The sequence below is a fragment of the Sinocyclocheilus anshuiensis genome, unplaced genomic scaffold, assembly GCF_001515605.1.
Source record: "Sinocyclocheilus anshuiensis isolate Anshui unplaced genomic scaffold, SAMN03320099.WGS_v1.1 scaffold2493, whole genome shotgun sequence".
Taxonomy (NCBI): Eukaryota; Metazoa; Chordata; class Actinopteri; order Cypriniformes; family Cyprinidae; genus Sinocyclocheilus; species Sinocyclocheilus anshuiensis.
In genome coordinates this window covers 245,006-266,271 of record NW_015549322.1, presented here as the reverse complement: position 1 = coordinate 266,271, position 21,266 = coordinate 245,006, and the positions used below count along the sequence as shown (strand labels likewise).

General features: G+C 40.5%; 3 protein-coding genes across 3 annotated transcripts; all 3 read right to left on the bottom strand.

Annotated features, from left to right (window-relative positions):
• Positions 1–404: 404 nt before the first annotated feature.
• Positions 405–6,516, bottom strand: LOC107656913 (uncharacterized). The gene is made up of 4 exons (XM_016444860.1): positions 6,254–6,516; positions 3,296–3,559; positions 1,961–2,215; positions 405–720 (listed from the first exon to the last, which is right to left on the bottom strand). Exons 1-4 carry the CDS (start codon positions 6,488–6,490, stop codon positions 493–495), a joined length of 984 nt encoding a protein of 327 aa, XP_016300346.1. The 5' UTR covers positions 6,491–6,516; the 3' UTR covers positions 405–492.
• Positions 6,517–7,397: 881 nt separating this feature from the next.
• On the bottom strand, positions 7,398–12,958 carry LOC107656910 (cyclin-L2). The gene is made up of 10 exons (XM_016444856.1): positions 12,659–12,958; positions 11,820–11,894; positions 11,520–11,629; positions 11,332–11,452; positions 9,850–9,914; positions 9,662–9,761; positions 9,331–9,574; positions 8,478–8,568; positions 7,873–7,941; positions 7,398–7,801 (listed from the first exon to the last, which is right to left on the bottom strand). The coding sequence occupies exons 1-10, from the start codon at positions 12,881–12,883 to the stop codon at positions 7,690–7,692; spliced, it is 1,212 nt and encodes a 403-aa protein (XP_016300342.1). The 5' UTR covers positions 12,884–12,958; the 3' UTR covers positions 7,398–7,689.
• Positions 12,959–19,723: 6,765 nt separating this feature from the next.
• LOC107656915 (transmembrane protein 88) lies at positions 19,724–20,868 on the bottom strand. The gene is made up of 2 exons (XM_016444864.1): positions 20,587–20,868; positions 19,724–20,185 (listed from the first exon to the last, which is right to left on the bottom strand). The coding sequence occupies exons 1-2, from the start codon at positions 20,863–20,865 to the stop codon at positions 19,958–19,960; spliced, it is 507 nt and encodes a 168-aa protein (XP_016300350.1). The 5' UTR covers positions 20,866–20,868; the 3' UTR covers positions 19,724–19,957.
• Positions 20,869–21,266: the final 398 nt, after the last annotated feature.

Below are 21,266 nucleotides of genomic sequence, written 5' to 3'. Positions count from 1 at the left end.
AATTCTATTTCCTTTAATTTAATGCATCCTATTTGGTCTGTCAGATAGCACAGGTACGTCTGTAAGACGTCTGTTAAAGATCGCTTGATCTGGAAAGCATCCGCTGTGTACAAGCATCTGGCAGACGTCAGTTTTACATTCATTCTAAACCATAAACATATTAGATACATCTTAAAGACATCTGATACACATCTGATAGGAGACGTCCTATAGACGTATTGTAGATGAGCAAACGCTCTAAAAAATACATCTTGCAGATGTAATGCAGACGTCAAATAGACGTCTCTGTGATGTACGTGTGCTATCGCGATTCTCTTTTTGCTTTTTGAAAGGCACCCGACCCCGAGACTTTCCTCTTGAGTAAATACATGTAGCTTTATTAAAAATGAATAATGTGACACACAGAAACACACTTTTATGATGCAGAATATATTGTGATATGTCTTTGATATCTGTAGCTTGTCTGTCCATATAGAGTGAGACAGCTGTCTGTCAGATTATACATGACAGAATTGACTTCATGAACGCTCTGAGCTTCCTGTGGCCCACGGCGAGGACGATGGGCGACAGCGCGATGAAGGTGATGTTGGCGACGCGAGCGACGATGAGCAGGAACTCCGTGGACGAGGTGGAAGATCCGCGGTTATAGTTGAAGTAGTTGACGGAGATGATACTGGCGCCCCAAGATGAGATAAAGAGGACATTCAGAGCCAGAATCACCTGAGGAAACACACAGAGATGTTCCGCTATCTCTCATTCTTCTGTTCTGTGATACTGATTCAAAAACAGCATGATCTATTCACACTTCTGTCACTTGCTGGAGAACCAGAACATGAAACGACTTGCATGTGTTCCCAACGGACGCTGATCTGCTCTTCCCACAGGATTACGGCCGTAATAGAGGATCCACGAAGCTCATTAGCGGAGGAAATGATATCTTCACGGTATAATTAGGGTTTGGGTCTGGGACTGCACTGCTTAGTAGGTCTTGTTGGATTTGTACACTAGATTTGAGAGAGAACCACTGAAATCCAAATCGATCATGTCTGTAACGCCGCGATAAACATTAACATTTTAGTAGATATTTAAAATGACTCTGTTTCTCTTTTGGGAGGACGGACTAAAAGCGTTGATGACATCATCATGCACTTGGGGGCGTGTCCGGTTTTTTGTCCGGTAAGTGCATTAACATATACAGAAAACTAAACCATTTTGCGGGATCTTCGAGGATGTAAATGTCACCCCAGGTCTTCTGTTTAATACATACTAGCAGTATCTGATTACATGTAATCTGGATTACATAATCAGATTCCAAAAACTAACTGCTTGTAATTAGAGTATATTACATTTTAAAATGCTCAATCAGATTATAGCTACTTTTTATGGATTAAATGATTGCATGTTATTCACACAATGGCAGTAAATCATTCTCCCTAATTACTCTTTTAAACTTCCTCTGTAACAATCCTGCTGTGTGTCGTACCATTTAGCTATGACTATATTCACAAATGTCGTGTATGCAAACCATGCTTCTGAATTTGAGGGGGCACTTCTAAAGCTATCAGACCATTTATGAAACAAATAATGAAGTCTGGACAAAAATATTTCAATCCTGGAAGACTTGTAAGGCGTGTAATGTCATTGCTGTTTTCATGTTTATTGTAACATGTGACATTTTTCCAACTGTTCATTGCATTCTCTGGTTTAATGTATTTTATGTTGTTGATATCAAAAAAATTACATATATATTTTTTTATTTTTGCTTATTTACATCAATTTGGTGTGTTTAATGGTAAGTTTGATAAGAAGTAATCTAAAAAGTAGTCAAAATAGCTAAAATGAGTAACCTAGATTATGTTACTAACTACAGTTTTCATCATGTAATCTGTAATCAGTTACAGATTGATGGATTACTTCTCAAGTAATCTACCCAGAGTTTGTTTAGGAACATTGTGCTCACCTTAGCGGCCCGTCGCTCCGCGGGGATCCGGGTGATGATTGGCGCGTCCGGACTCTTTTTGGCGGCTCTTCGCGTTTGTCCGTGAGCGTACAGCGTCAGCAAGGAGCCCAGGTTTGTGGCACTCATCAAGAAGATGGGAATCATTTCATGGATGACCATGGAGGAGGTGGCGAAGGCCAGGCCGCTGTAGACCGACGGGAAGTTCCAGATGCAGCCAAGCAGCGGTCGAGTGGTGCTGCTCACCAACATCAGCGACTAGACGAGAGGTCAGAGGTCACACACAAGTTAAATAAAAGTCTATGGCTGGGGAGTCCAAATCTCCTCCTGCAACCCTAATTAACCCTAAAAGGGGCAAAATCATAAAGAGACATCATTAAATTAATTTAGTGCTATTTTCCATCTTATTGGAACTCAATGCAATTTCAAGATTTTTGTTTTCAAAACTTGACTCTTATTTTTTATTTTAATGTTTGTATCCCCCAGTATACATTGCCCCTTTGGGGTATAAATTCACTGGAATCAGAACACTTGTTTATCAGTGCTTGTTACAACATGGTTGCTTCGGAATACGGACCTAAGATTGGTCTCTTTTTGAAGAAGACACAACAATACACGCAGAGTATTGCTGAAGTGAAAGCATTAAAAAAAAGAAATTATAAAAAAGTTATAAAAGTTTACAGTAAAGATAATGTAGAGTACTATTTGTATTTTATTTTATCTAAATAAAATATTTTATAAACTATGTTGCACTCTAAAATTGCTATGAAATCAAAGCCATATATCTAACCAAGTTATGTTCCAAATTTGAAGTTGACATCACAAAAATTGTGGTTCCTGTGAGATTTTGTTTGGGCACTATACCAAAAATAACAACTCTATTGATGCAGTTTTCTGTCACAAATCAATCACTGTCTGTCACAATATCACTTCTATTACAAAACAGTCACCAAATATGGAACCTTGACTGTCAGACCTTTCCAACGATATTTTGTCAAGATTACAAAAAGATTTGATTTTCTAAAACACAAGTCACAAAATCTCAAAGTCTATATATATGTTTTTATATCTTGATTTATACCCCTAAAAGAGCGACGTGTCCCCTGAGACACAAACATTTAGAGACAGATTACAAAAAATGTAAGCATTTAATTGATAAAATTTCTATGTAAGCCTAATGCTGTACAACAGCTTTTTAACCAGGTATGTCCCCTCCAACATGTGTAAATATGTGAACTAGATCAACTTTTATAGTAGATTTCCCACTACAGTCAATCAGACAGGAATGGACACCCCTGGTCTATGGACTCTGACATATCAAGAAAGAGTCGGACTGACCTCGGTGGAGTTCTTGTCTCCGTTCTTGGAGAAGATGAACGCTGGGATGGAGTAGATCAGATTGAGGCTCCAGATGAGGCACAACCCAAAGATAAGGGACCTGGGGGGTCCGGGATGGCCGTGGATGTTCGTGACGGGCGGAGCGACCCGACGCAGCGTTTGGAAATGAAACGCGCTGAGAAAGAACGTCGACCAAACATTCGCAGAGCGCAGCCAAACCCAGATTCCCATCATAAAGCGACAACAGTTTCTATTAAGGAAAACCTGCGAGAAAAGAGCCACTTTGATGATTTCCGGTTAAAAACAGGTGCAGCATCACAATCACCTTCATACGAATAAAGTCACTCAACAAAATCCAACTAGTTTGACATTTTCCTCAGTTCTGGCTGAATAATGAAAGACAAGTCCTCATAAAACGGTAAAACAAAGACTACAAATTTACAAAGTGAACCAACATGTAGGACCTAACATTCGGTTTATAAATAGCATTTCTGTCCATATCAAAACTTCTTTTGTCCGGTTTTAGCTCTTCTAAAACAATAGAAACATCACAGAAAATTCTAATGGTTTCCACTACAAATACCATTATAAACAATCAACTTTTAACCATTAAAACCATTTAAAAAATGGTTTTCTGTAGTGTGTTTTGGGACATATTCCATTAGGATGTATTGGTTTTAAGAAGCTACCAATAGAAGGTGACCAGTTACCAGTAGAGACCCACAGGGTCATTACAGTTTCCATTAAAACCAATACAAGTCCCATTATAACCAGTAAAACCATTACAAATTTTGTGATGGTGCCTATTGTTTTTTTCAGCGGGGAATGTTTTCAGATAACGACATTGCGGATAAGTTTCAGTCAGGGTCTACAGCCTACTGTAGCTTAGAGTCTGCTTTGACATCATGTTGACCGTTGATCCTGGACATGCTGATTAATTCACTGCTGCCTTTAACGTGACTGGGCTACTGTAATTTCTCGTACATAGGAATCTCCAAGCACCATTGGTCCTGCTGCAAATCTTCTGCCAGGCACTATTACACCAGCCTTGGCATCTACTAGTTTTCAGTTCAAGATTTTATACGGTTCAGCTGCCAAACTCATCATGGTATAACCTCCCTTTACACCTACATCAGATCTTCTCCTACAGGTCTTACATTGGGACTGGATTTTGGGTGTTTTTTTGAGGCAACAGTAATCATTTTGATGGGTCGTACTGAATGTTTCACATGTACTTTGATAACAGTATTTTAATGCTCAACCTCTTGTTGTTATATTTATTATATAAGCAAGCACATATTATGTCGATAATACTAATTCAGGAACCCACCGCTTATTCATTGGAGATTGATCAAAGTTGACTTTTCAATTCAGAAACGGAATGAACACCGATACACTGTTTCAATGTCTTTTCAACATTGGAGAATTAGATTTCAGTGTTCATTTACTAATTTTTGTTAACCTTTTACAAGTATTTAGCCTATAAATAAACGCTTATTATATTGCTGCTAATACTTACAGTTGAGGTCAAAAGTTTGCATCCCCCTCTCAGAATCTGCAAAATGTTAATTATTTTACCAAAGTAAGAGGGATCGCGAGCAGAGTAGTGAGTGATTTCTTATTCTTTTTTTCTTTGACTTTAAAAAAACCTGACACACATGATGCGAATCTGACACACATCCAATTTTCTCCCAACTCGGATTTTTTAATTATTGGTGCATTCAAGTCCTCCTGGGAAGTTCGTATTTGAGAGTTGACAAGTCGTAATTACGATGTCAGGTGCGTTTAAGTCTCTTTGTTTCTAGCAACTTTTCGACATAAAATTAAACTTTTTTTTACCTCTACATCTACAAAATGATGAATAAAGAATGTGCATGATTCTGTTTTTATTCAATTTATGAAGAAGTAAACTGAATCATTATTCTATGGTAATTATACAATAATATAATATTTTGCATATGTAACTTATATCGTTTTATTGTAAATTACCTTTTTTTTTTACATTTTATTCATTTCAACAAATTTACCATCAATACAGACGCTGCATATCTACAGTCTTTAGCTGCATCCATTGCATCCATTTTTTCACTGACGCCCCCAACTTGGAAACTCAGGGCTTAAATAAAATTTCGAGTTTCCCACTCGTAATAACGAATTTGTGGTGGTGTTCATGTGCGTTCAACTCATAAATACGATCTATCTGACATGACTTGAACACCATAATTCCAGACTGTATTTACGAGGTCACTCGCCAAAAATGGTAATTTGACATAATTGTGTGTTTTGTCCGTCAAAGCGCTATTGGCGCACTGTCTGAAGTGCCAGTACTGAATTAACTTCTCTTTTGCATCTTATCATGCTTGATAGCCTGTTCACATAGTCTACTGTAACGCTAGAAAAAAGATGCCAGGAAAAAATGGATGCTGCGTTAATTGCATTAAAACATTTAACGCGCTAAACTAGAGCTGCACGATTCTGGATAAATTTAGAATCACGATTTTTTTGTCAAAAAGAGATCACGATTCTCCCATGATTATGAACTAAACTAAATAATGTGTGAGAAAATATTATCGCTGCAGTCTATTTAAAAGTGTTTAATTAATTGGAATGAATTATTCAACATTTTAATTTTCATGTATTTAAAATATATTTAATACACCAATTTTTAATATTAAAATTATGAAAAAGTGGTTGGAATGAATGATTCAATGACTCACTCATAATTACTTCACTTGTTTCATTACTGGATGATTCAGCGTTTTTGAACGAATCTCTTGAATGAATGATTCAATGACTCATTACTGGAACAATGCAACCGACACAAACGTTATTTGACGCGCCAGTTACTTTCAAAAGGGGATTTGCTCTATTTTGATCGTTACCATAGACATCAATGTTTATATCTGAACTATAAACTTTAATCCCATTTTTCTGTGAAAATCAGTCATTCCTCCGTACCTCCATTCCCATGTCGGAGATCACCAGAAGAGAGTTTCTGGCCAGAGACACCATCAGGTTGGAGAAAGCCATGTTGACCAGAATCACGTCAGAGCTTCGGACGGCTCCCGTCTCGCGCAGAAGGCTTTCCCCGACCACTGCGATGACCGTGGCGTTACCCATGTTCCCCAGCAGCACCAGAATGAGGTATACGGCGATGTAGAGCGGAGACGCCATGCGCTTTCCTTGAGCGGCCATGCGTCTCCTGATCACTGGACAGTCAAGTGTACTTCTCAGCATTTATGAGCTTCTCTCAGTGACGTGTCAGTGACCTCATACCCTCATCACCATCGTTACCACATATATATCAACCCAACACCATATCAGCTCCATCCCGGTGCTGCTGGTGAAGGAGAAGATACCACGAGGAGCCGGCGAGATTCCACCAGAGATACACATGCATTAGGATTCACCAGGGATTGAACGCTCCCAACAGGCTAATTAAACCCTCACTAGTTAGCAGCCTAATTCATTAGTGAGCCCACCACGATCCCACGGGGCTTAATATCAAGGGTCCAAACAAACTTCTTAGTTTAGCAATGATGCTAGAATGCAATAGTCATGAATGAGTCATGCAGACGTAGTTATTAAAATGCTCCCATTTTATTTAAACTCTTCTCTAGATTTCTGCACAGTACAGCTGCACGATTCTGGATAAATTGAGAATCACGATTCTCCCACGATTCTGAACTAAACGAAATAATGTGTGACAAAATACTAATTGCTGCAGTCTATTTAAAAGTGTTTAATTAATTTAAATGAATTAATTTAAAATATAATGTATTTAATACACCAATTTTTAATATTAAAATTATGAAAAAGCTTTTCGAATGAATAATTCAATGACTCATTCATAAATACTTCACTTGTTTCTTTACTGGATGAATCAGGGTTTTTGAACGAATCTCTTGAATGATTCAATTACAAATGCATTTTTAACAGTCACTTGTCTCCACGTAGTGGAAAAACAATGCAATCGACACAAACGTTATTTGAAGCGTCAGTTACTTTCAAAAGATGACTTGCTCTATTTTGATCGCTAGACGTGTTTATATCAGAACTATAAACTTTCATCCCAGTATGTCTGTGATAGCATGAATGACTGTAAGACAGAAATAATACTGTGTAGTTGAAAAGACTGTTTGTGAAGCTGTTTCTTACCCAAACATGGTAACGTTAAATGTTTGCTCTGTGTGTCAGCGGCAGCACAAATGTATATTTAAATGTTCCGGTAACACTTTGTCAAAGGTTTAATAGACACGGGCGAATCGTTGTCATTTAGAAATGAGATCGAGATCTTTTAACGATTAATCGTGCAGCTCTAATACACAATACAAAACACAACTTTCAAGGCAGTTTGATTGGTCAGTTTTGGCCCCTCCCCCGACCCGATGACATCATCTCCTGTTAGACGAATATGGCTTCTTCCGCGCTCGTTCCCGTTCCCTCTGCCGGTGTCTGTGGGACTTTGTGCGTCCAGGAGACGGAGAAGAAACGCTGCGACTGCGCCTGAAACACAGACAGGTCAAACTCCTCCGCGAGGATTGACTCAGGTGTGCGCGAGACAGGTGAGGGCTTACCTGCGTCTGGGGGGCGACGGGATGCAGCGAGCATTTCGCCTTTCATCACTGCGACTCAGACGCTTCCTCCTGAGAGAGAAACATGTGAAACACTAGCACACCGCATGACGTTCTTTAATAACTAGTGACACTGTATGCAGTATGCAGACGTATATGTGACCCTGGAGCACAAAACTAGTCATAAGGGTCAATTTTTTGCATCATGAAAGCTGAATAAATAAGCTTTCCATTGATGTATGGTTTGTTATGATAGGACAATATTTGGCTGAGATACAACTATTTGAAAATCTGGAATCTGAGGGTGCAAAAAAATCTAAATATTGAGAAAATCATCTTTAAAGTTGTCCAAATGAAGTTCTTAGCAATGCATATTACTAATCAAAAATTAAGTTTTGATATATTTAAGGTAGGAAATTTACTAAATATCTTCATGGAACATGATCTTTACTTAATATCCTAATGATTTTTGGCATAAAAGAAAAATGTATAATTTTGACCCATACAATGTATTGTTGGCTATTGCTACAAATATACCCCAGCGACTTAAGACTGCTTTTGTGCTGCAGGGTGCACCTGAACACCAAAACCCCTGATGTCTAACTCACCCGTCTCTGCTTGTGATCTTTCGACAGACGTTTTTGAGGGCGAGACGTGACAGCGGAGATTCGTGATTCTTCTGGTTTTCTACAGGAGACACTAAGGGAGGAAGAGAGAACGAACGTATAAAAAAGACCATTTAAAATGTTTAAAAAACAATGAATATATCAGTAAAGTCGACTGATAATAAGGAACGGAAACAAAACTGAAGTGAATTGAGTTGAATAACGTCACTAATTTGTTTCCGAATCTATGTATTCTGCAACACTGACAATGCAAATGTTCGTTTATTATAGTGAAGCAGCACTGAAACAATCTGTATTGCATAAAGCGCTGCGTAGAGAAACATGTGTTGGTGAATATCTACGGAGGATGCTGGCGTTAGGATTGCAACCCTAGCTGCCGTCATTAGCTATGTTTCCATCACCCTGTTTTTATTCGCATCAGAAACGAGTGAATTTCGGAAAAAAATCCCTTAATTCGCAAAAAAGTTTTTACACTCGCTTGAGGTGGTTTTTGCCTTGTGCGAAAAAGTGTTAATGCGACTAACGGGAGATGGAATCGCATTTTGCGAATAAATTCCTCGCAAAAAGTCGTGACTGCGCGATGGTATGGGATAACCTGACTAACCAGTGGACCAGTTCTTCGCTCTGCGGCGCAAGTAATTTATCATATATGAAAATTACTATATTCAGTGGCTTCTCCTACTTTTCTTAGTGATATTTAGTGCCAGTTTGTCAAGAAGTGATCATTTTGTTCTCTTTGACTCGTTGGCTGGAAACGGTGCTTATTCGCAAAAGTTTTATGCAACATTCCAATTTTGCGCATAAATTAAATTCGCAACTTTGGATGGAAACCCACCAGCTTTAGACGCAGGAGAGAAACCGGCAGTCGGGGTTTCAGTCGTAGACACTAGTCCTGCTTGTTTGCTCGTGTTATATTGAGCGTCCAATATTGAACGCATTTCCTCCACCTGCTGCAGCAGAGCTGCCAGCGACTCACACTGCAGCGTGTACAGCCTCAGAATACAACAACTGATCTCTATCAGGTCCTGTTCTGACGCCCCAAACAACAAGAACCAGGGCGGCTGGTCTGGCAGAGGGATCTGACGACAGAGAGACAGTAAAGGTCAGGTTTAATGGAAGAGTGAAGGGATAAAACACATTGTTAGCATGTGTGTGTGTGTGTTCACCTGTAAAACCCGTGCAGAAAGAAAGATACACGCACACGCAATTGTTTCAGCCCTGAACCTCAAAAACACATCAGTCCTCAAACTGTCGTTCATGTAGTTCCTTCAGACACACAGACAGACGGTTATAATTAACGTCACTGAGTCGTTTTCAGCACAATGTTTAAGACAAATTGAGTTGAGGATCTCACCAGGCCATCTGAAGCAATCTGGTGTTCTTCTCACACTCCACAACCTGGAGATACATCACGATCACCTGCACAGGTAACACGCTCTGAGAACACGCTCACCTGATGGGCGTTTGACGGGTAAGGCCAGAAACATACGATACGCCAGTGCACGGACGCATCTCCATTCTGTTCAAAAGTTTTTACCCCCGGCTCTTAATGCACGGTTTTTCCTTCTGGAGCATCAGCGAGCGTCTGAAGCTTCTGTAATAGCTGCATATGAGTCCCTCAGTTGTCCTCAGTGTGAAAAGATGAATCTCAAAATCATACAGTCATTGCTGGAAAGGGTTCAAATACACAAAAATGCTGCAAAACCAAAGAATTTGTGGGAGCTGAGGGATTTGTCTGAAGAACAGCAGGCAGTTTAACTGTTCAGGACAAACAAGGGACTCATGAACAATTATCACTAAACAAGAAAACACAGCTGTGGATCATTCCGCTAACAACACAGTGTTAAGAATCAAGGGGATGTAAACTTTTGAATGGGGTCATTTTTATAAACTATTATTTTCTCTTGTGGACTATATGTGCACATCTTTTATGTGAAATATCTTATTCAGGTCAGCACTAAATAAACAATAACATGCATTTTGTATGATCCCTCTTATTTTGGTAAAATAATTAACATTTAGCAGATTCTGAAACCTCGGACTGTACTTGCAAAAAATAGCATGTTTTTCACCTAAAATGCAGCACACACATGTGAAAATGCGCCAATCTAACTGTAAGTTTGCGATGCATTAGCAAAGAATTTTAATACTTCTGTGTAAAGTATGTTCCTGGCCTAAAATGCAAGATATGCATGTAAAAAATGTCAGTCTAACTGTGGCACGCAAGCTCAGAATGCATTAGCAAAGAATTAGCATATTTGCGTAAAAATTTAATTTCTGGTGTAAAACTGAGGTTGTGTGTAAATAAAATGCATCAGTTAAAAATGTGCATACTTGCATTTAAAAAAAAATTCTGGACTAAAATGCAGGATATGCATGTGAAAATGCATCAGTTTAACTGTGGCAAAGAAGTTTGAGATGCATTAGCAGAGAATTTGCATACTTCTGTGAAAACTATGTTTCTGGCCTAAAATGCAGGATATGCTCATAAAAATGCACCAGTCTAACTGTGGCACGCAAGCTTGAGATGCATTAGCAAAGAATTTGCATGCTTTTGTAAAACGTATGTTTCTGGCCTAAAATGCAGGATATGCATGTGAAAATGCATCAGTCTAACCGTGGCATGCAAACCTGCGATGCATTACCTCAAAATTTGCAAACATGCATTAAAGGTACATTACTGGTCTAAAATCCAGGATATGTATGTAAAAAGTGCATCAGTCTAACTGTGGCACGCAAGCTTGAGATGCATTAGCAAATAATTTGCATGCTTTTGTGAAAAGTATGATTCTGGGCTAAAATGCAGGACATGCGTGTGAAAACGCGGCAGCCTGACCTTGTGCGGGTGTTTGACGTGGACGCAGAAGCCGAGTTCTTTCAGGACACGCCGCTCTGCTTTGATCACGTTGCTCTTGCGGCTGACGTAGCCGTCGTCCAGCAGCATGGGGCCGCGGCGCCTGACAGAGACACCGCAGCGTCAGAACACACAGCAGACTCGCGCACACGCGGTACGGTCAGCATTACCTGTCTCCTGCGGCGTCTTTGAGGTGCTGGAAGACGTTCAGCACGTCCCTCACGCGCCGCGGCTCCTCTTCGATCTTAGACGCCAGCTGAAGACACGCCATGGCCACCGTCTGCGACAGGGTCAAAGGTCATGAGGTCATACGCGAGAGAGAGCCAGACGGCTAGTCCAGAGGTGTTACATTTCCATAGTCCATTTTAGACATTCTGCTGACTGTCTAAGTAACTTTGCAAAACTTGACATGTAGTTGCAAAGTTACTTACGGTTAGCAGAAGGTCTAAAGTGGACTATTAGCGTCTCACCTCCGCGCAGTGTCTCACGAACGATTTGCAGTAGAAGAACCGATGGAACAGGATCTGGGCTGTTGCCATGGCAACCTGATAAAACAATAAAGAACACTTAAAACATAACCAACTATAACAGTGTCCCAAATAACGCACTTATACACTATGCACTTCTACACTACGTACTCGACCATGTAGCTGATAGCCCCTCCCTCATTCGCCACGTAATTAAAGCTGCGACAGTTGATTGTATCACGTGTTCAACACTAAGGCCGTTTCTCAAACGGAAGGCTGCATCCTCCGGAGGTCGCATTTGCAGCCTGGTTTATTTCAGTTAACTGAGCATTACATTCGCGAGTCATAAGCATATTACAACAATTTACACTTAACCTTGAACGCACTATTCGCACTATTTATACTACGAAACGTCATAGAATAGTGCATAAGTACGCGATCTGGGACGCACCTAGCGTGTTAATGCTACTAGCATGTGCAACCTTAAGTTAGTATAGCAATAAGTGACTGAAAAACTAGTTTAAACACTCAAAACTAGCAGTTTTGCGCTCTTAGCAACAGCCACTCGTTGCACTTTAGTGTTGTTATGGTCTGAAGTGTTTCTTTAGATGCTGAAAAGCACTTGGTTTACTGGTCTTAACTAGTCTCCCAGGGTGGGTTTCACCCGGTTGACCGACTGGAGTTTCTTTACAAGCAGCTGATCAGAACCCAAAACCATCTCAGACCAGACCAGTTTGAGACCAGACTGAGAGCCAGCTTAAGCTAGTTTCAAGCGGGGTTTCCTTTTGAAAAGTCGGGGTGAGCAGTCGTTGCTAAGCAACAGAAAAGCGCGCCCAGTCGACCTGAGGCAAGCGGAGCAGAATTCCCGCGCTCTGGATCATCTCGCACATCCGGTTCCGAAGCTGCTGCTCCGTGCGCGCGGACAGTCCGTGCGCGCGCGAGGGGCTGCAGTGCGCGCTCTCGTGCGGCAGCAGGCAGGTGTCCAGCGTGAGCGCGACCCCCGAGTAGAGTTTTCCCGCGATCACGATCCCGTCACCGGGAAGAAGCGCTCCGGCGGCCGCCGCCATCTTCCCACGCGCTTCCCGAGTCCGGTAACTCAGAGTTGCCAGGTTTCCACAAGAAAACCCGCCTAATTTCTACTCAGAATCGCGCTCCGGGGGGTAAAATACACGGTTTTTGGCGGGGTCCCCCATTCCAGGGGCTAAATATCACGTTATTGGGGTCGCTTCAATCCGCTTCAACAGTGTTAAAGTAGCACAATTCCGCGGGAAAACCACAGACTTGGCAACACGGATCGGACTCAGCGCACGGCTCACAGCGCCACCTGCAGCACCGGCGGAGTCAGCACAGCTATAATAAATCCTGTCAGCAACTTTACCTCAGAAAAGGTAAGCGTCGATACTTTCCAAAACACCACAGTTCGAGTGTTACTACAATCCCAGCAGACGAATGTTCTCCTAAATAAATAAAAACGTTCTGGGAACCAGAAAGTGTTAGCTGGAATAAAGCTGTGGATGTTTACAACATAATAAACGGATTAGCATGATTGTGACGTTATTTTTAGGCAGCGGCCATTTGTGCAATTAACTGAAAATAGCATATTTTCTTAGCGATAGATGCTATTTACACGAAGTGCAAGTAGCTACAGATTCTATTTACACTATGTTAAAAAAGCAGGATTTTCTGCTATTTATATTAGCTACTTATTGCAAATAGTCAATTATCTGCACCTCAGTATTGTAGTAAAGTAAAAAACAGTATGCAATAATAGCGTATTGAGTGTAAATTATCATTTTAATTCAAATTATTAAACGGATGCCACCTTATTGTGACAATAAAGCCCTCCCTTCACCTACCCGATACTTTATTTATTTTATTTTGTCTCAAAAAGAGCATTTCATTCAGGCGTGAAGCGATGAAATATGCAGTGAAATAAAAGGTTTGAATCCCTCTGAATGGTGTTACAGCTCACTCTTCTGCATCTCAGTTCTCTGGTTGTGGATTATGAGTTAAATCGATTCTAAGTGTGACGATGTTGTTTAATAGTCGCTAGGTGGCGCTAGAAACACAACACAACTCAATACTGCTGTCAATATGACACACATCTGGCTGACTGATGCAGAAAGAGACATTTATAACACAATGTACGAGAATTGAACATGTAAATATATATATATATAAAACGAAATACTTGTATTTAAAAGGCATTTTGAGCATGCGAGGAGTCCTGATTGGTTGTTTGAAAAAGGAAATCAAGACACTTCCTGTTAGATTGTTGTGTGCTACATAGAGGATTGTGTTGTGTTTTGCAAAAAGTGCTAAAATCCGACAAACATCATAATCTCATATTCATAACAGCTGCTATTTACATCTGTCCCTGTTCAACTCAACTCATGTTTTAATTGTATAGCTCTTTTCACGATATACAAATCGTTGCAAAGCAGCTTCTCTGAAAACTCTGATTAATTCTGATCGGGAGAGATTCATACACACTTTGACCCAAATTAGGAGCTTTATGAATATTCAGATGCCTTCGTTACAGTGTGGAAGCTTATGATCAGGTGCTAAATCTCCTGAGAGAGTTCATAATAAATCAAAGTAATGCATGATTACTGAGGTGAAATATGAAGGTGCATTATACGGGAATAACAGCCGATCTTAAACTGCACATTTGCATGCATTTCCTAAATAAACATGTAAGCACTCTGACTTTAAACAAAAATACAGCTGCAAAATTGATTTCAATATATAGAAATACTGTATTATACAAAATATAATGTAGGCTGTGTATAGGCCTAGATGCTGTGCACTGTATATATCAAGGAATTTAGTAGAGACTACTAATATCTATCCACTACTAAATTGTCCCAAGCAATAATTTTGATCAAACAATTAAATATATGTGTATGTAAGCACTGTTGTTGTAATTTCAGCCACAACCATGGTTAAACTATGGTTAGTGTAGCAAATACTATGGTTAATTTGTGATTACCGTGGTTTAACTATAGTAACCATGTTTTTTGTAGTAATACCATGGTTAATTTTCATAAGGGATGTGTTGCCAGGTTAACAAAAAAATAAGTAATGAATTTACACATTAAGAGAACACATAGAATGAATACAGAGATGCAGTTTTCACTAAATAAATCTGATCAGAATGTCTCGGTGTGGTTCAGTGACAAACAAGTGAATGAATCTTCTTCAGAAGAGACAAAAACAGACTTATATTATAATCACGTCCATAAGCTTCTTGTGAAATTTGGATGAACTCATGAATCTGTTGTTTGAGCATTTCATATTTAAGGAGAGAACTATAGTTTTGTTAATATTGTGTTTTAGACACAATAGTGTCTGTTTTTGATCAATTTCACAAACTGAAATAGTTCCAATCAAAGTCACAGAAGAACTGATGTGTCTCTGATCAACACAGCGGTGATTCGTTACTGAATGAATCCACAGTTTCTGAATGAATCAGCTGTTTGAACTAATTGGTTAAATGAATGATTCAGTGACTCACTCAGTGACTTTGCGCCACCTACTTTCATATTTAGAGTATCATTTCATTTTTTTTTTAATAATTTAATATCCATTTAAAAATGAATCTAAAATATTTCCTTGTAATATTTATATTTAGTATAAATATTTGCTACTTTTTTGCAATGTCTATTCAATGCTTTTCTCGTTTAATGCAATAATGACTTTAAATGATCTTTTGAGTTTGAAATGAATGTGTGATTATTTAATGGGCAAAACAAACAGACATTTGCAGAACAAGAGATTTCTCTCTGGTTCACTCAGAAATGTGTCAGATTATGGCAGTGTAACAGAGCTGTGAGCTGGTTCATGTCAGTGAATGAGGTGTTTGTGTCTCAGTTCAGCGAGGATCAGGAGTGTCAGGTCAAGTGAACGTCGTCACACGGGTCCCTGATGAAGATCAGCTCACACACAATAGCTCCTCATCATCAGTGAACGAGAGACGGTAATGAGAGTCATGGGGGGCAGACGAGAAACGGCACAACAAAACACTCCAGAGCAGCTGGAGATTCAGTCTGATCTCAGAAAAACAGCTAAAATTACCCACACACACATTAATGGAGGAACCCAGGCCACAGAGAATATCACTGTAAGACCTAGCAACACCATAGCAACCATGTAACGATTTGACATCCACCCGCAACACAGCAGCAACTGCATAGGAACACTTCTGAAACTCTTGAAAGACCTTAGCAACTGCATGGCAACACTAACAACGCTCTATCAGTCTATCAGACATGACTCCAGAACTGCATAGCAACAGCATAGCGATGCACACACACACTAATAATGACAAAAAAAACAAAACATAGCAACTGCAAAGCATCACCCTTGAAACTGCCTAAAATGCCATAGCAACACCCTGGCAACCACTCACAACACTCTTGAAACTGTCCAAGCCATTATAGCAACACACACACACAGATACGCACACTAATAATGACTCAAAACACCACAGCAACCGCATAGCAACACTCTACAAACTGCCTAAAATGCCATAGCAACACCCTGGCAACCACTCACAACACTCTTGAAACTGTCCAAGCCATTATAGCAACACACACACACAGATACGCACACTAATAATGACTCAAAACACCACAGCAACCGCATAGCAACACCCTACAAACTGCCTAAAATGCCATAGCAACACTCTGGCAACCACTCACAACACTCTTAAAACTGTCCAAACCATTATAGCAACTGCATAGCAACACGCACACACGCACACACACCAATAATGACAAAAAAACCATAGCAACTGCAAAGCATCACCCTTGAAATTGCCTAAAATGCCATAGCAACACCCTGGCAACCACTCACAACACTCTTGAAACTGTCCAAACCATTATAGCAACTGCATAGCAACACGCACGCACACACACACACAAAAACACACACACACTCACATAATAATGACAAAAAACACCATAGCAACTGCATAGCAACACCCTTAAAACTGCCTAAAATACCATAGCAACACCCTGGCAACCACTCACAACTCCCCACCATGACGCTATAAAAACTACAAAAAAATTGAAAATACAGACTCATGATATGAAACTTTTATGGTGTTTATGTTGGTCATGTTTACAGTTTGCCAATCAGTCTCACTATGAATGAAAATATATGGCTCTGGAACATCACGAGGTGATGAAAGAATGACAGAGTTATTATTGTTTTAGTGAACAATCGCTCTGTTAGAGACTCAGGTACTTCCAGATGCAGAGCTTTCTCTCTCCATTCGTTTGCCTCTCTGTCTTTCCACTGGTTGTCATTATATGTCATCAGCTCAACCCTCTCTCGTTCCATTATGTTGCCATGGCAAAGGTCCAGCCACTGCCTGTTGTCATGGTGATAAATCACAATGCGTTAGATGGGGGGGGGCATTAAGAGTTTTGCATATGCAAATCACACGCTGAGAGCGTTCAGGTCAAACTGACCCGGGGTAAGAGTTAATCTGTAAATCACACACAGTCTGACCTCAATCCCAATACAAACTCCAACTCCAGGTCATTCCGTTACGACAATCATTACGCTAAATGTTACAAATGTACATATGCACATGATGTGACCATTTAAATAGTATTACCTTTCATCCAGAGTTGCACAGAATGATGTCTGAAGCTGAAGTTTCGGGATGATTTAGCGTCCTTCTCTTGTGCTCTATATACGAGGAACATTTCTGAGCCTCATGAATTTATAATTGCAAGATATTTTTACAGCGCTGGCTTTTGGGACGCGTCTGATCTGAGACTTTCCAAAATTAAGTCCAACCACAGATTTGATTTTAGTCTGTTTATTCACAATTCTGCACATTTGAATCACACAGCTGACCAACCAATATAAACATCGACATGAGCGAGTAAACACATCTCTAGACTAGTACACTTATTCGTTTGGTAACTCTTAAATTGTGTTACATCTACGTAAGTCTGTAACACCGTGGTTTTCTTCAGAAGAAAGAGATATTTTTCTGTAGTGATGCTGTACATTTGCGTGATTGTTTCCTACAGGGCATCGTCATATATCGCACGCAAACAGACTTAACGCAACTAGCATGTGCGGAAAGAAAGTAGTCATAAAAATGTAATATGGTAACAGATTTACAATTTAAATATACAGTGACATTTATTCTTGAACTTTGCATCAGTTTCTCAGTCATGTGAAAAGATTGAATTGGATTCTCTGAAAAACGTTTCCAGAGTTACATTTTGGTCAGTTAGGGATATATTACATACATCGTGTTACACGTGTTACATGATTGTGTTTCTGTAGAGTAACAGTAATGCCGTCACTGTGCCGTGACGTTACTGTTGCTAGGGGTCACCCCGGATGCTGACCTGAGAATGGTGGGCGTGTCTGACAGTCAAACCCAGGCATGGCTGTCCCGCCTCCTGCCCAAGCCCCGGCCTTGGTACCGAGCTTCTGTGATTGGCTGAAAATATAAGAGTAGGTGGAGCCGCCTGAGAAGAGCGCAGAACGTCGCCGCAGCAACCACGACCAGTGGAGACATCATGACAAAGCCCAGGATGATGAGGGCAGAGCAACTGTTGTCATCAAGGTAGCGACAAAGAGCAGCCTGAGAAGCCACAACCTGTAGAAACAGAACCTAAACATCAGAATATTGTGTGTATATCTGTGTTTGTGGGCGTATGCATGTGCTTGCGGCTGTATGTGGGCATATCCCCTTAAAACTGCCTAAAATACCATAGCAACACCCTGGCAACCACTCACAACTCCCCACCATGACGCTATAAAAACTACAAAAAAATTGAAAATACAGACTCATGATATGAAACTTTTATGGTGTTTATGTTGGTCATGTTTACAGTTTGCCAATCAGTCTCACTATGAATGAAAATATATGGCTCTGGAACATCACGAGGTGATGAAAGAATGACAGAGTTATTATTGTTTTAGTGAACAATCGCTCTGTTAGAGACTCAGGTACTTCCAGATGCAGAGCTTTCTCTCTCCATTCGTTTGCCTCTCTGTCTTTCCACTGGTTGTCATTATATGTCATCAGCTCAACCCTCTCTCGTTCCATTATGTTGCCATGGCAAAGGTCCAGCCACTGCCTGTTGTCATGGTGATAAATCACAATGCGTTAGATGGGGGGGGGCATTAAGAGTTTTGCATATGCAAATCACACGCTGAGAGCGTTCAGGTCAAACTGACCCGGGGTAAGAGTTAATCTGTAAATCACACACAGTCTGACCTCAATCCCAATACAAACTCCAACTCCAGGTCATTCCGTTACGACAATCATTACGCTAAATGTTACAAATGTACATATGCACATGATGTGACCATTTAAATAGTATTACCTTTCATCCAGAGTTGCACAGAATGATGTCTGAAGCTGAAGTTTCGGGATGATTTAGCGTCCTTCTCTTGTGCTCTATATACGAGGAACATTTCTGAGCCTCATGAATTTATAATTGCAAGATATTTTTACAGCGCTGGCTTTTGGGACGCGTCTGATCTGAGACTTTCCAAAATTAAGTCCAACCACAGATTTGATTTTAGTCTGTTTATTCACAATTCTGCACATTTGAATCACACAGCTGACCAACCAATATAAACATCGACATGAGCGAGTAAACACATCTCTAGACTAGTACACTTATTCGTTTGGTAACTCTTAAATTGTGTTACATCTACGTAAGTCTGTAACACCGTGGTTTTCTTCAGAAGAAAGAGATATTTTTCTGTAGTGATGCTGTACATTTGCGTGATTGTTTCCTACAGGGCATCGTCATATATCGCACGCAAACAGACTTAACGCAACTAGCATGTGCGGAAAGAAAGTAGTCATAAAAATGTAATATGGTAACAGATTTACAATTTAAATATACAGTGACATTTATTCTTGAACTTTGCATCAGTTTCTCAGTCATGTGAAAAGATTGAATTGGATTCTCTGAAAAACGTTTCCAGAGTTACATTTTGGTCAGTTAGGGATATATTACATACATCGTGTTACACGTGTTACATGATTGTGTTTCTGTAGAGTAACAGTAATGCCGTCACTGTGCCGTGACGTTACTGTTGCTAGGGGTCACCCCGGATGCTGACCTGAGAATGGTGGGCGTGTCTGACAGTCAAACCCAGGCATGGCTGTCCCGCCTCCTGCCCAAGCCCCGGCCTTGGTACCGAGCTTCTGTGATTGGCTGAAAATATAAGAGTAGGTGGAGCCGCCTGAGAAGAGCGCAGAACGTCGCCGCAGCAACCACGACCAGTGGAGACATCATGACAAAGCCCAGGATGATGAGGGCAGAGCAACTGTTGTCATCAAGGTAGCGACAAAGAGCAGCCTGAGAAGCCACAACCTGTAGACCTAAACCCTAAACATCAGAATATTGTGTGTATATCTGTGTTTGTGGGCGTATGCATGTGCTTGCGGTGGGCATATCGCATATCTGTGTTTGTGGGTGTATGCAGGTGATTGTGGGCGTATGCATGTGCTTGCGGCTGTATGTGGGCATATCTGTGTTTGTGGGTGTATGCAGGTGATTGTGGGCGTATGCATGTGTTTGTGGGTGTGTTAGTGAGCGTATGTGTGTGCTTGCGGGTGTATGTGAGCTTATCTGTGTGTTTGTGGGTGTATGCATGTGTTTGTGGGTGAATCCGTGTGTTTGCGGGCGTATGCGTGTGCTTGTGGAGGTATGCATGTTTTGTGGGCATATGCATGCATTAGTGGGTGTATGCATGTGATTGTGGGCATATCTACCCGTGAATGGCACAGGAAGCCAGCGTACAGCAGCAGGGCGGCAGGCAGCAGAATGAGGCTGAAGATCAGGACCATCAGCACCACACACCCCAGCAGCAGCAGGACATTCCACAGCAGCAGCAGCAGCGTCCACAGCACACACCCGCAGTGGCCCCGCCGGGCCCCCCAGACCCCACCGTCATACTGAGCCGGAGGAGGCGGCAGCATCCAGATCCCGTCACCCACGTCAAAGTCTTCATCACCTCCACCATCATCTAAAAGCACCGTCATACCACACATCCTGAACACACACAAACACATTATGCATTTAATATAGCATAAAAATATGATATATTAAACATTTAAATATCAAATACAGTCAATTTATTCAGACACCTTAAACATTATCACAGTTTATTCGCTATAGTTTAGAAAATGGTAATAAAATCTTTTTTTTGACGAATGTGTCAGAACAAATTCATCTTGATAATGTCAGATAACTTTGATAGAAAGGTATGTAATGATTTCCGTTGAATAGCTGTCAGCTGTTAAATTTAAGAACACAATTAGATAAAACCAATTTAGCTCAATCAATTACCAAGCAGTGCTTTATTTAGTTCAGGCTGTGGTGTAAAAACACTTCAGCAAAACATGGTCAGGTCAAAGTGTCTGAATAACTTTTGGTCCCAAATTTTTATCAG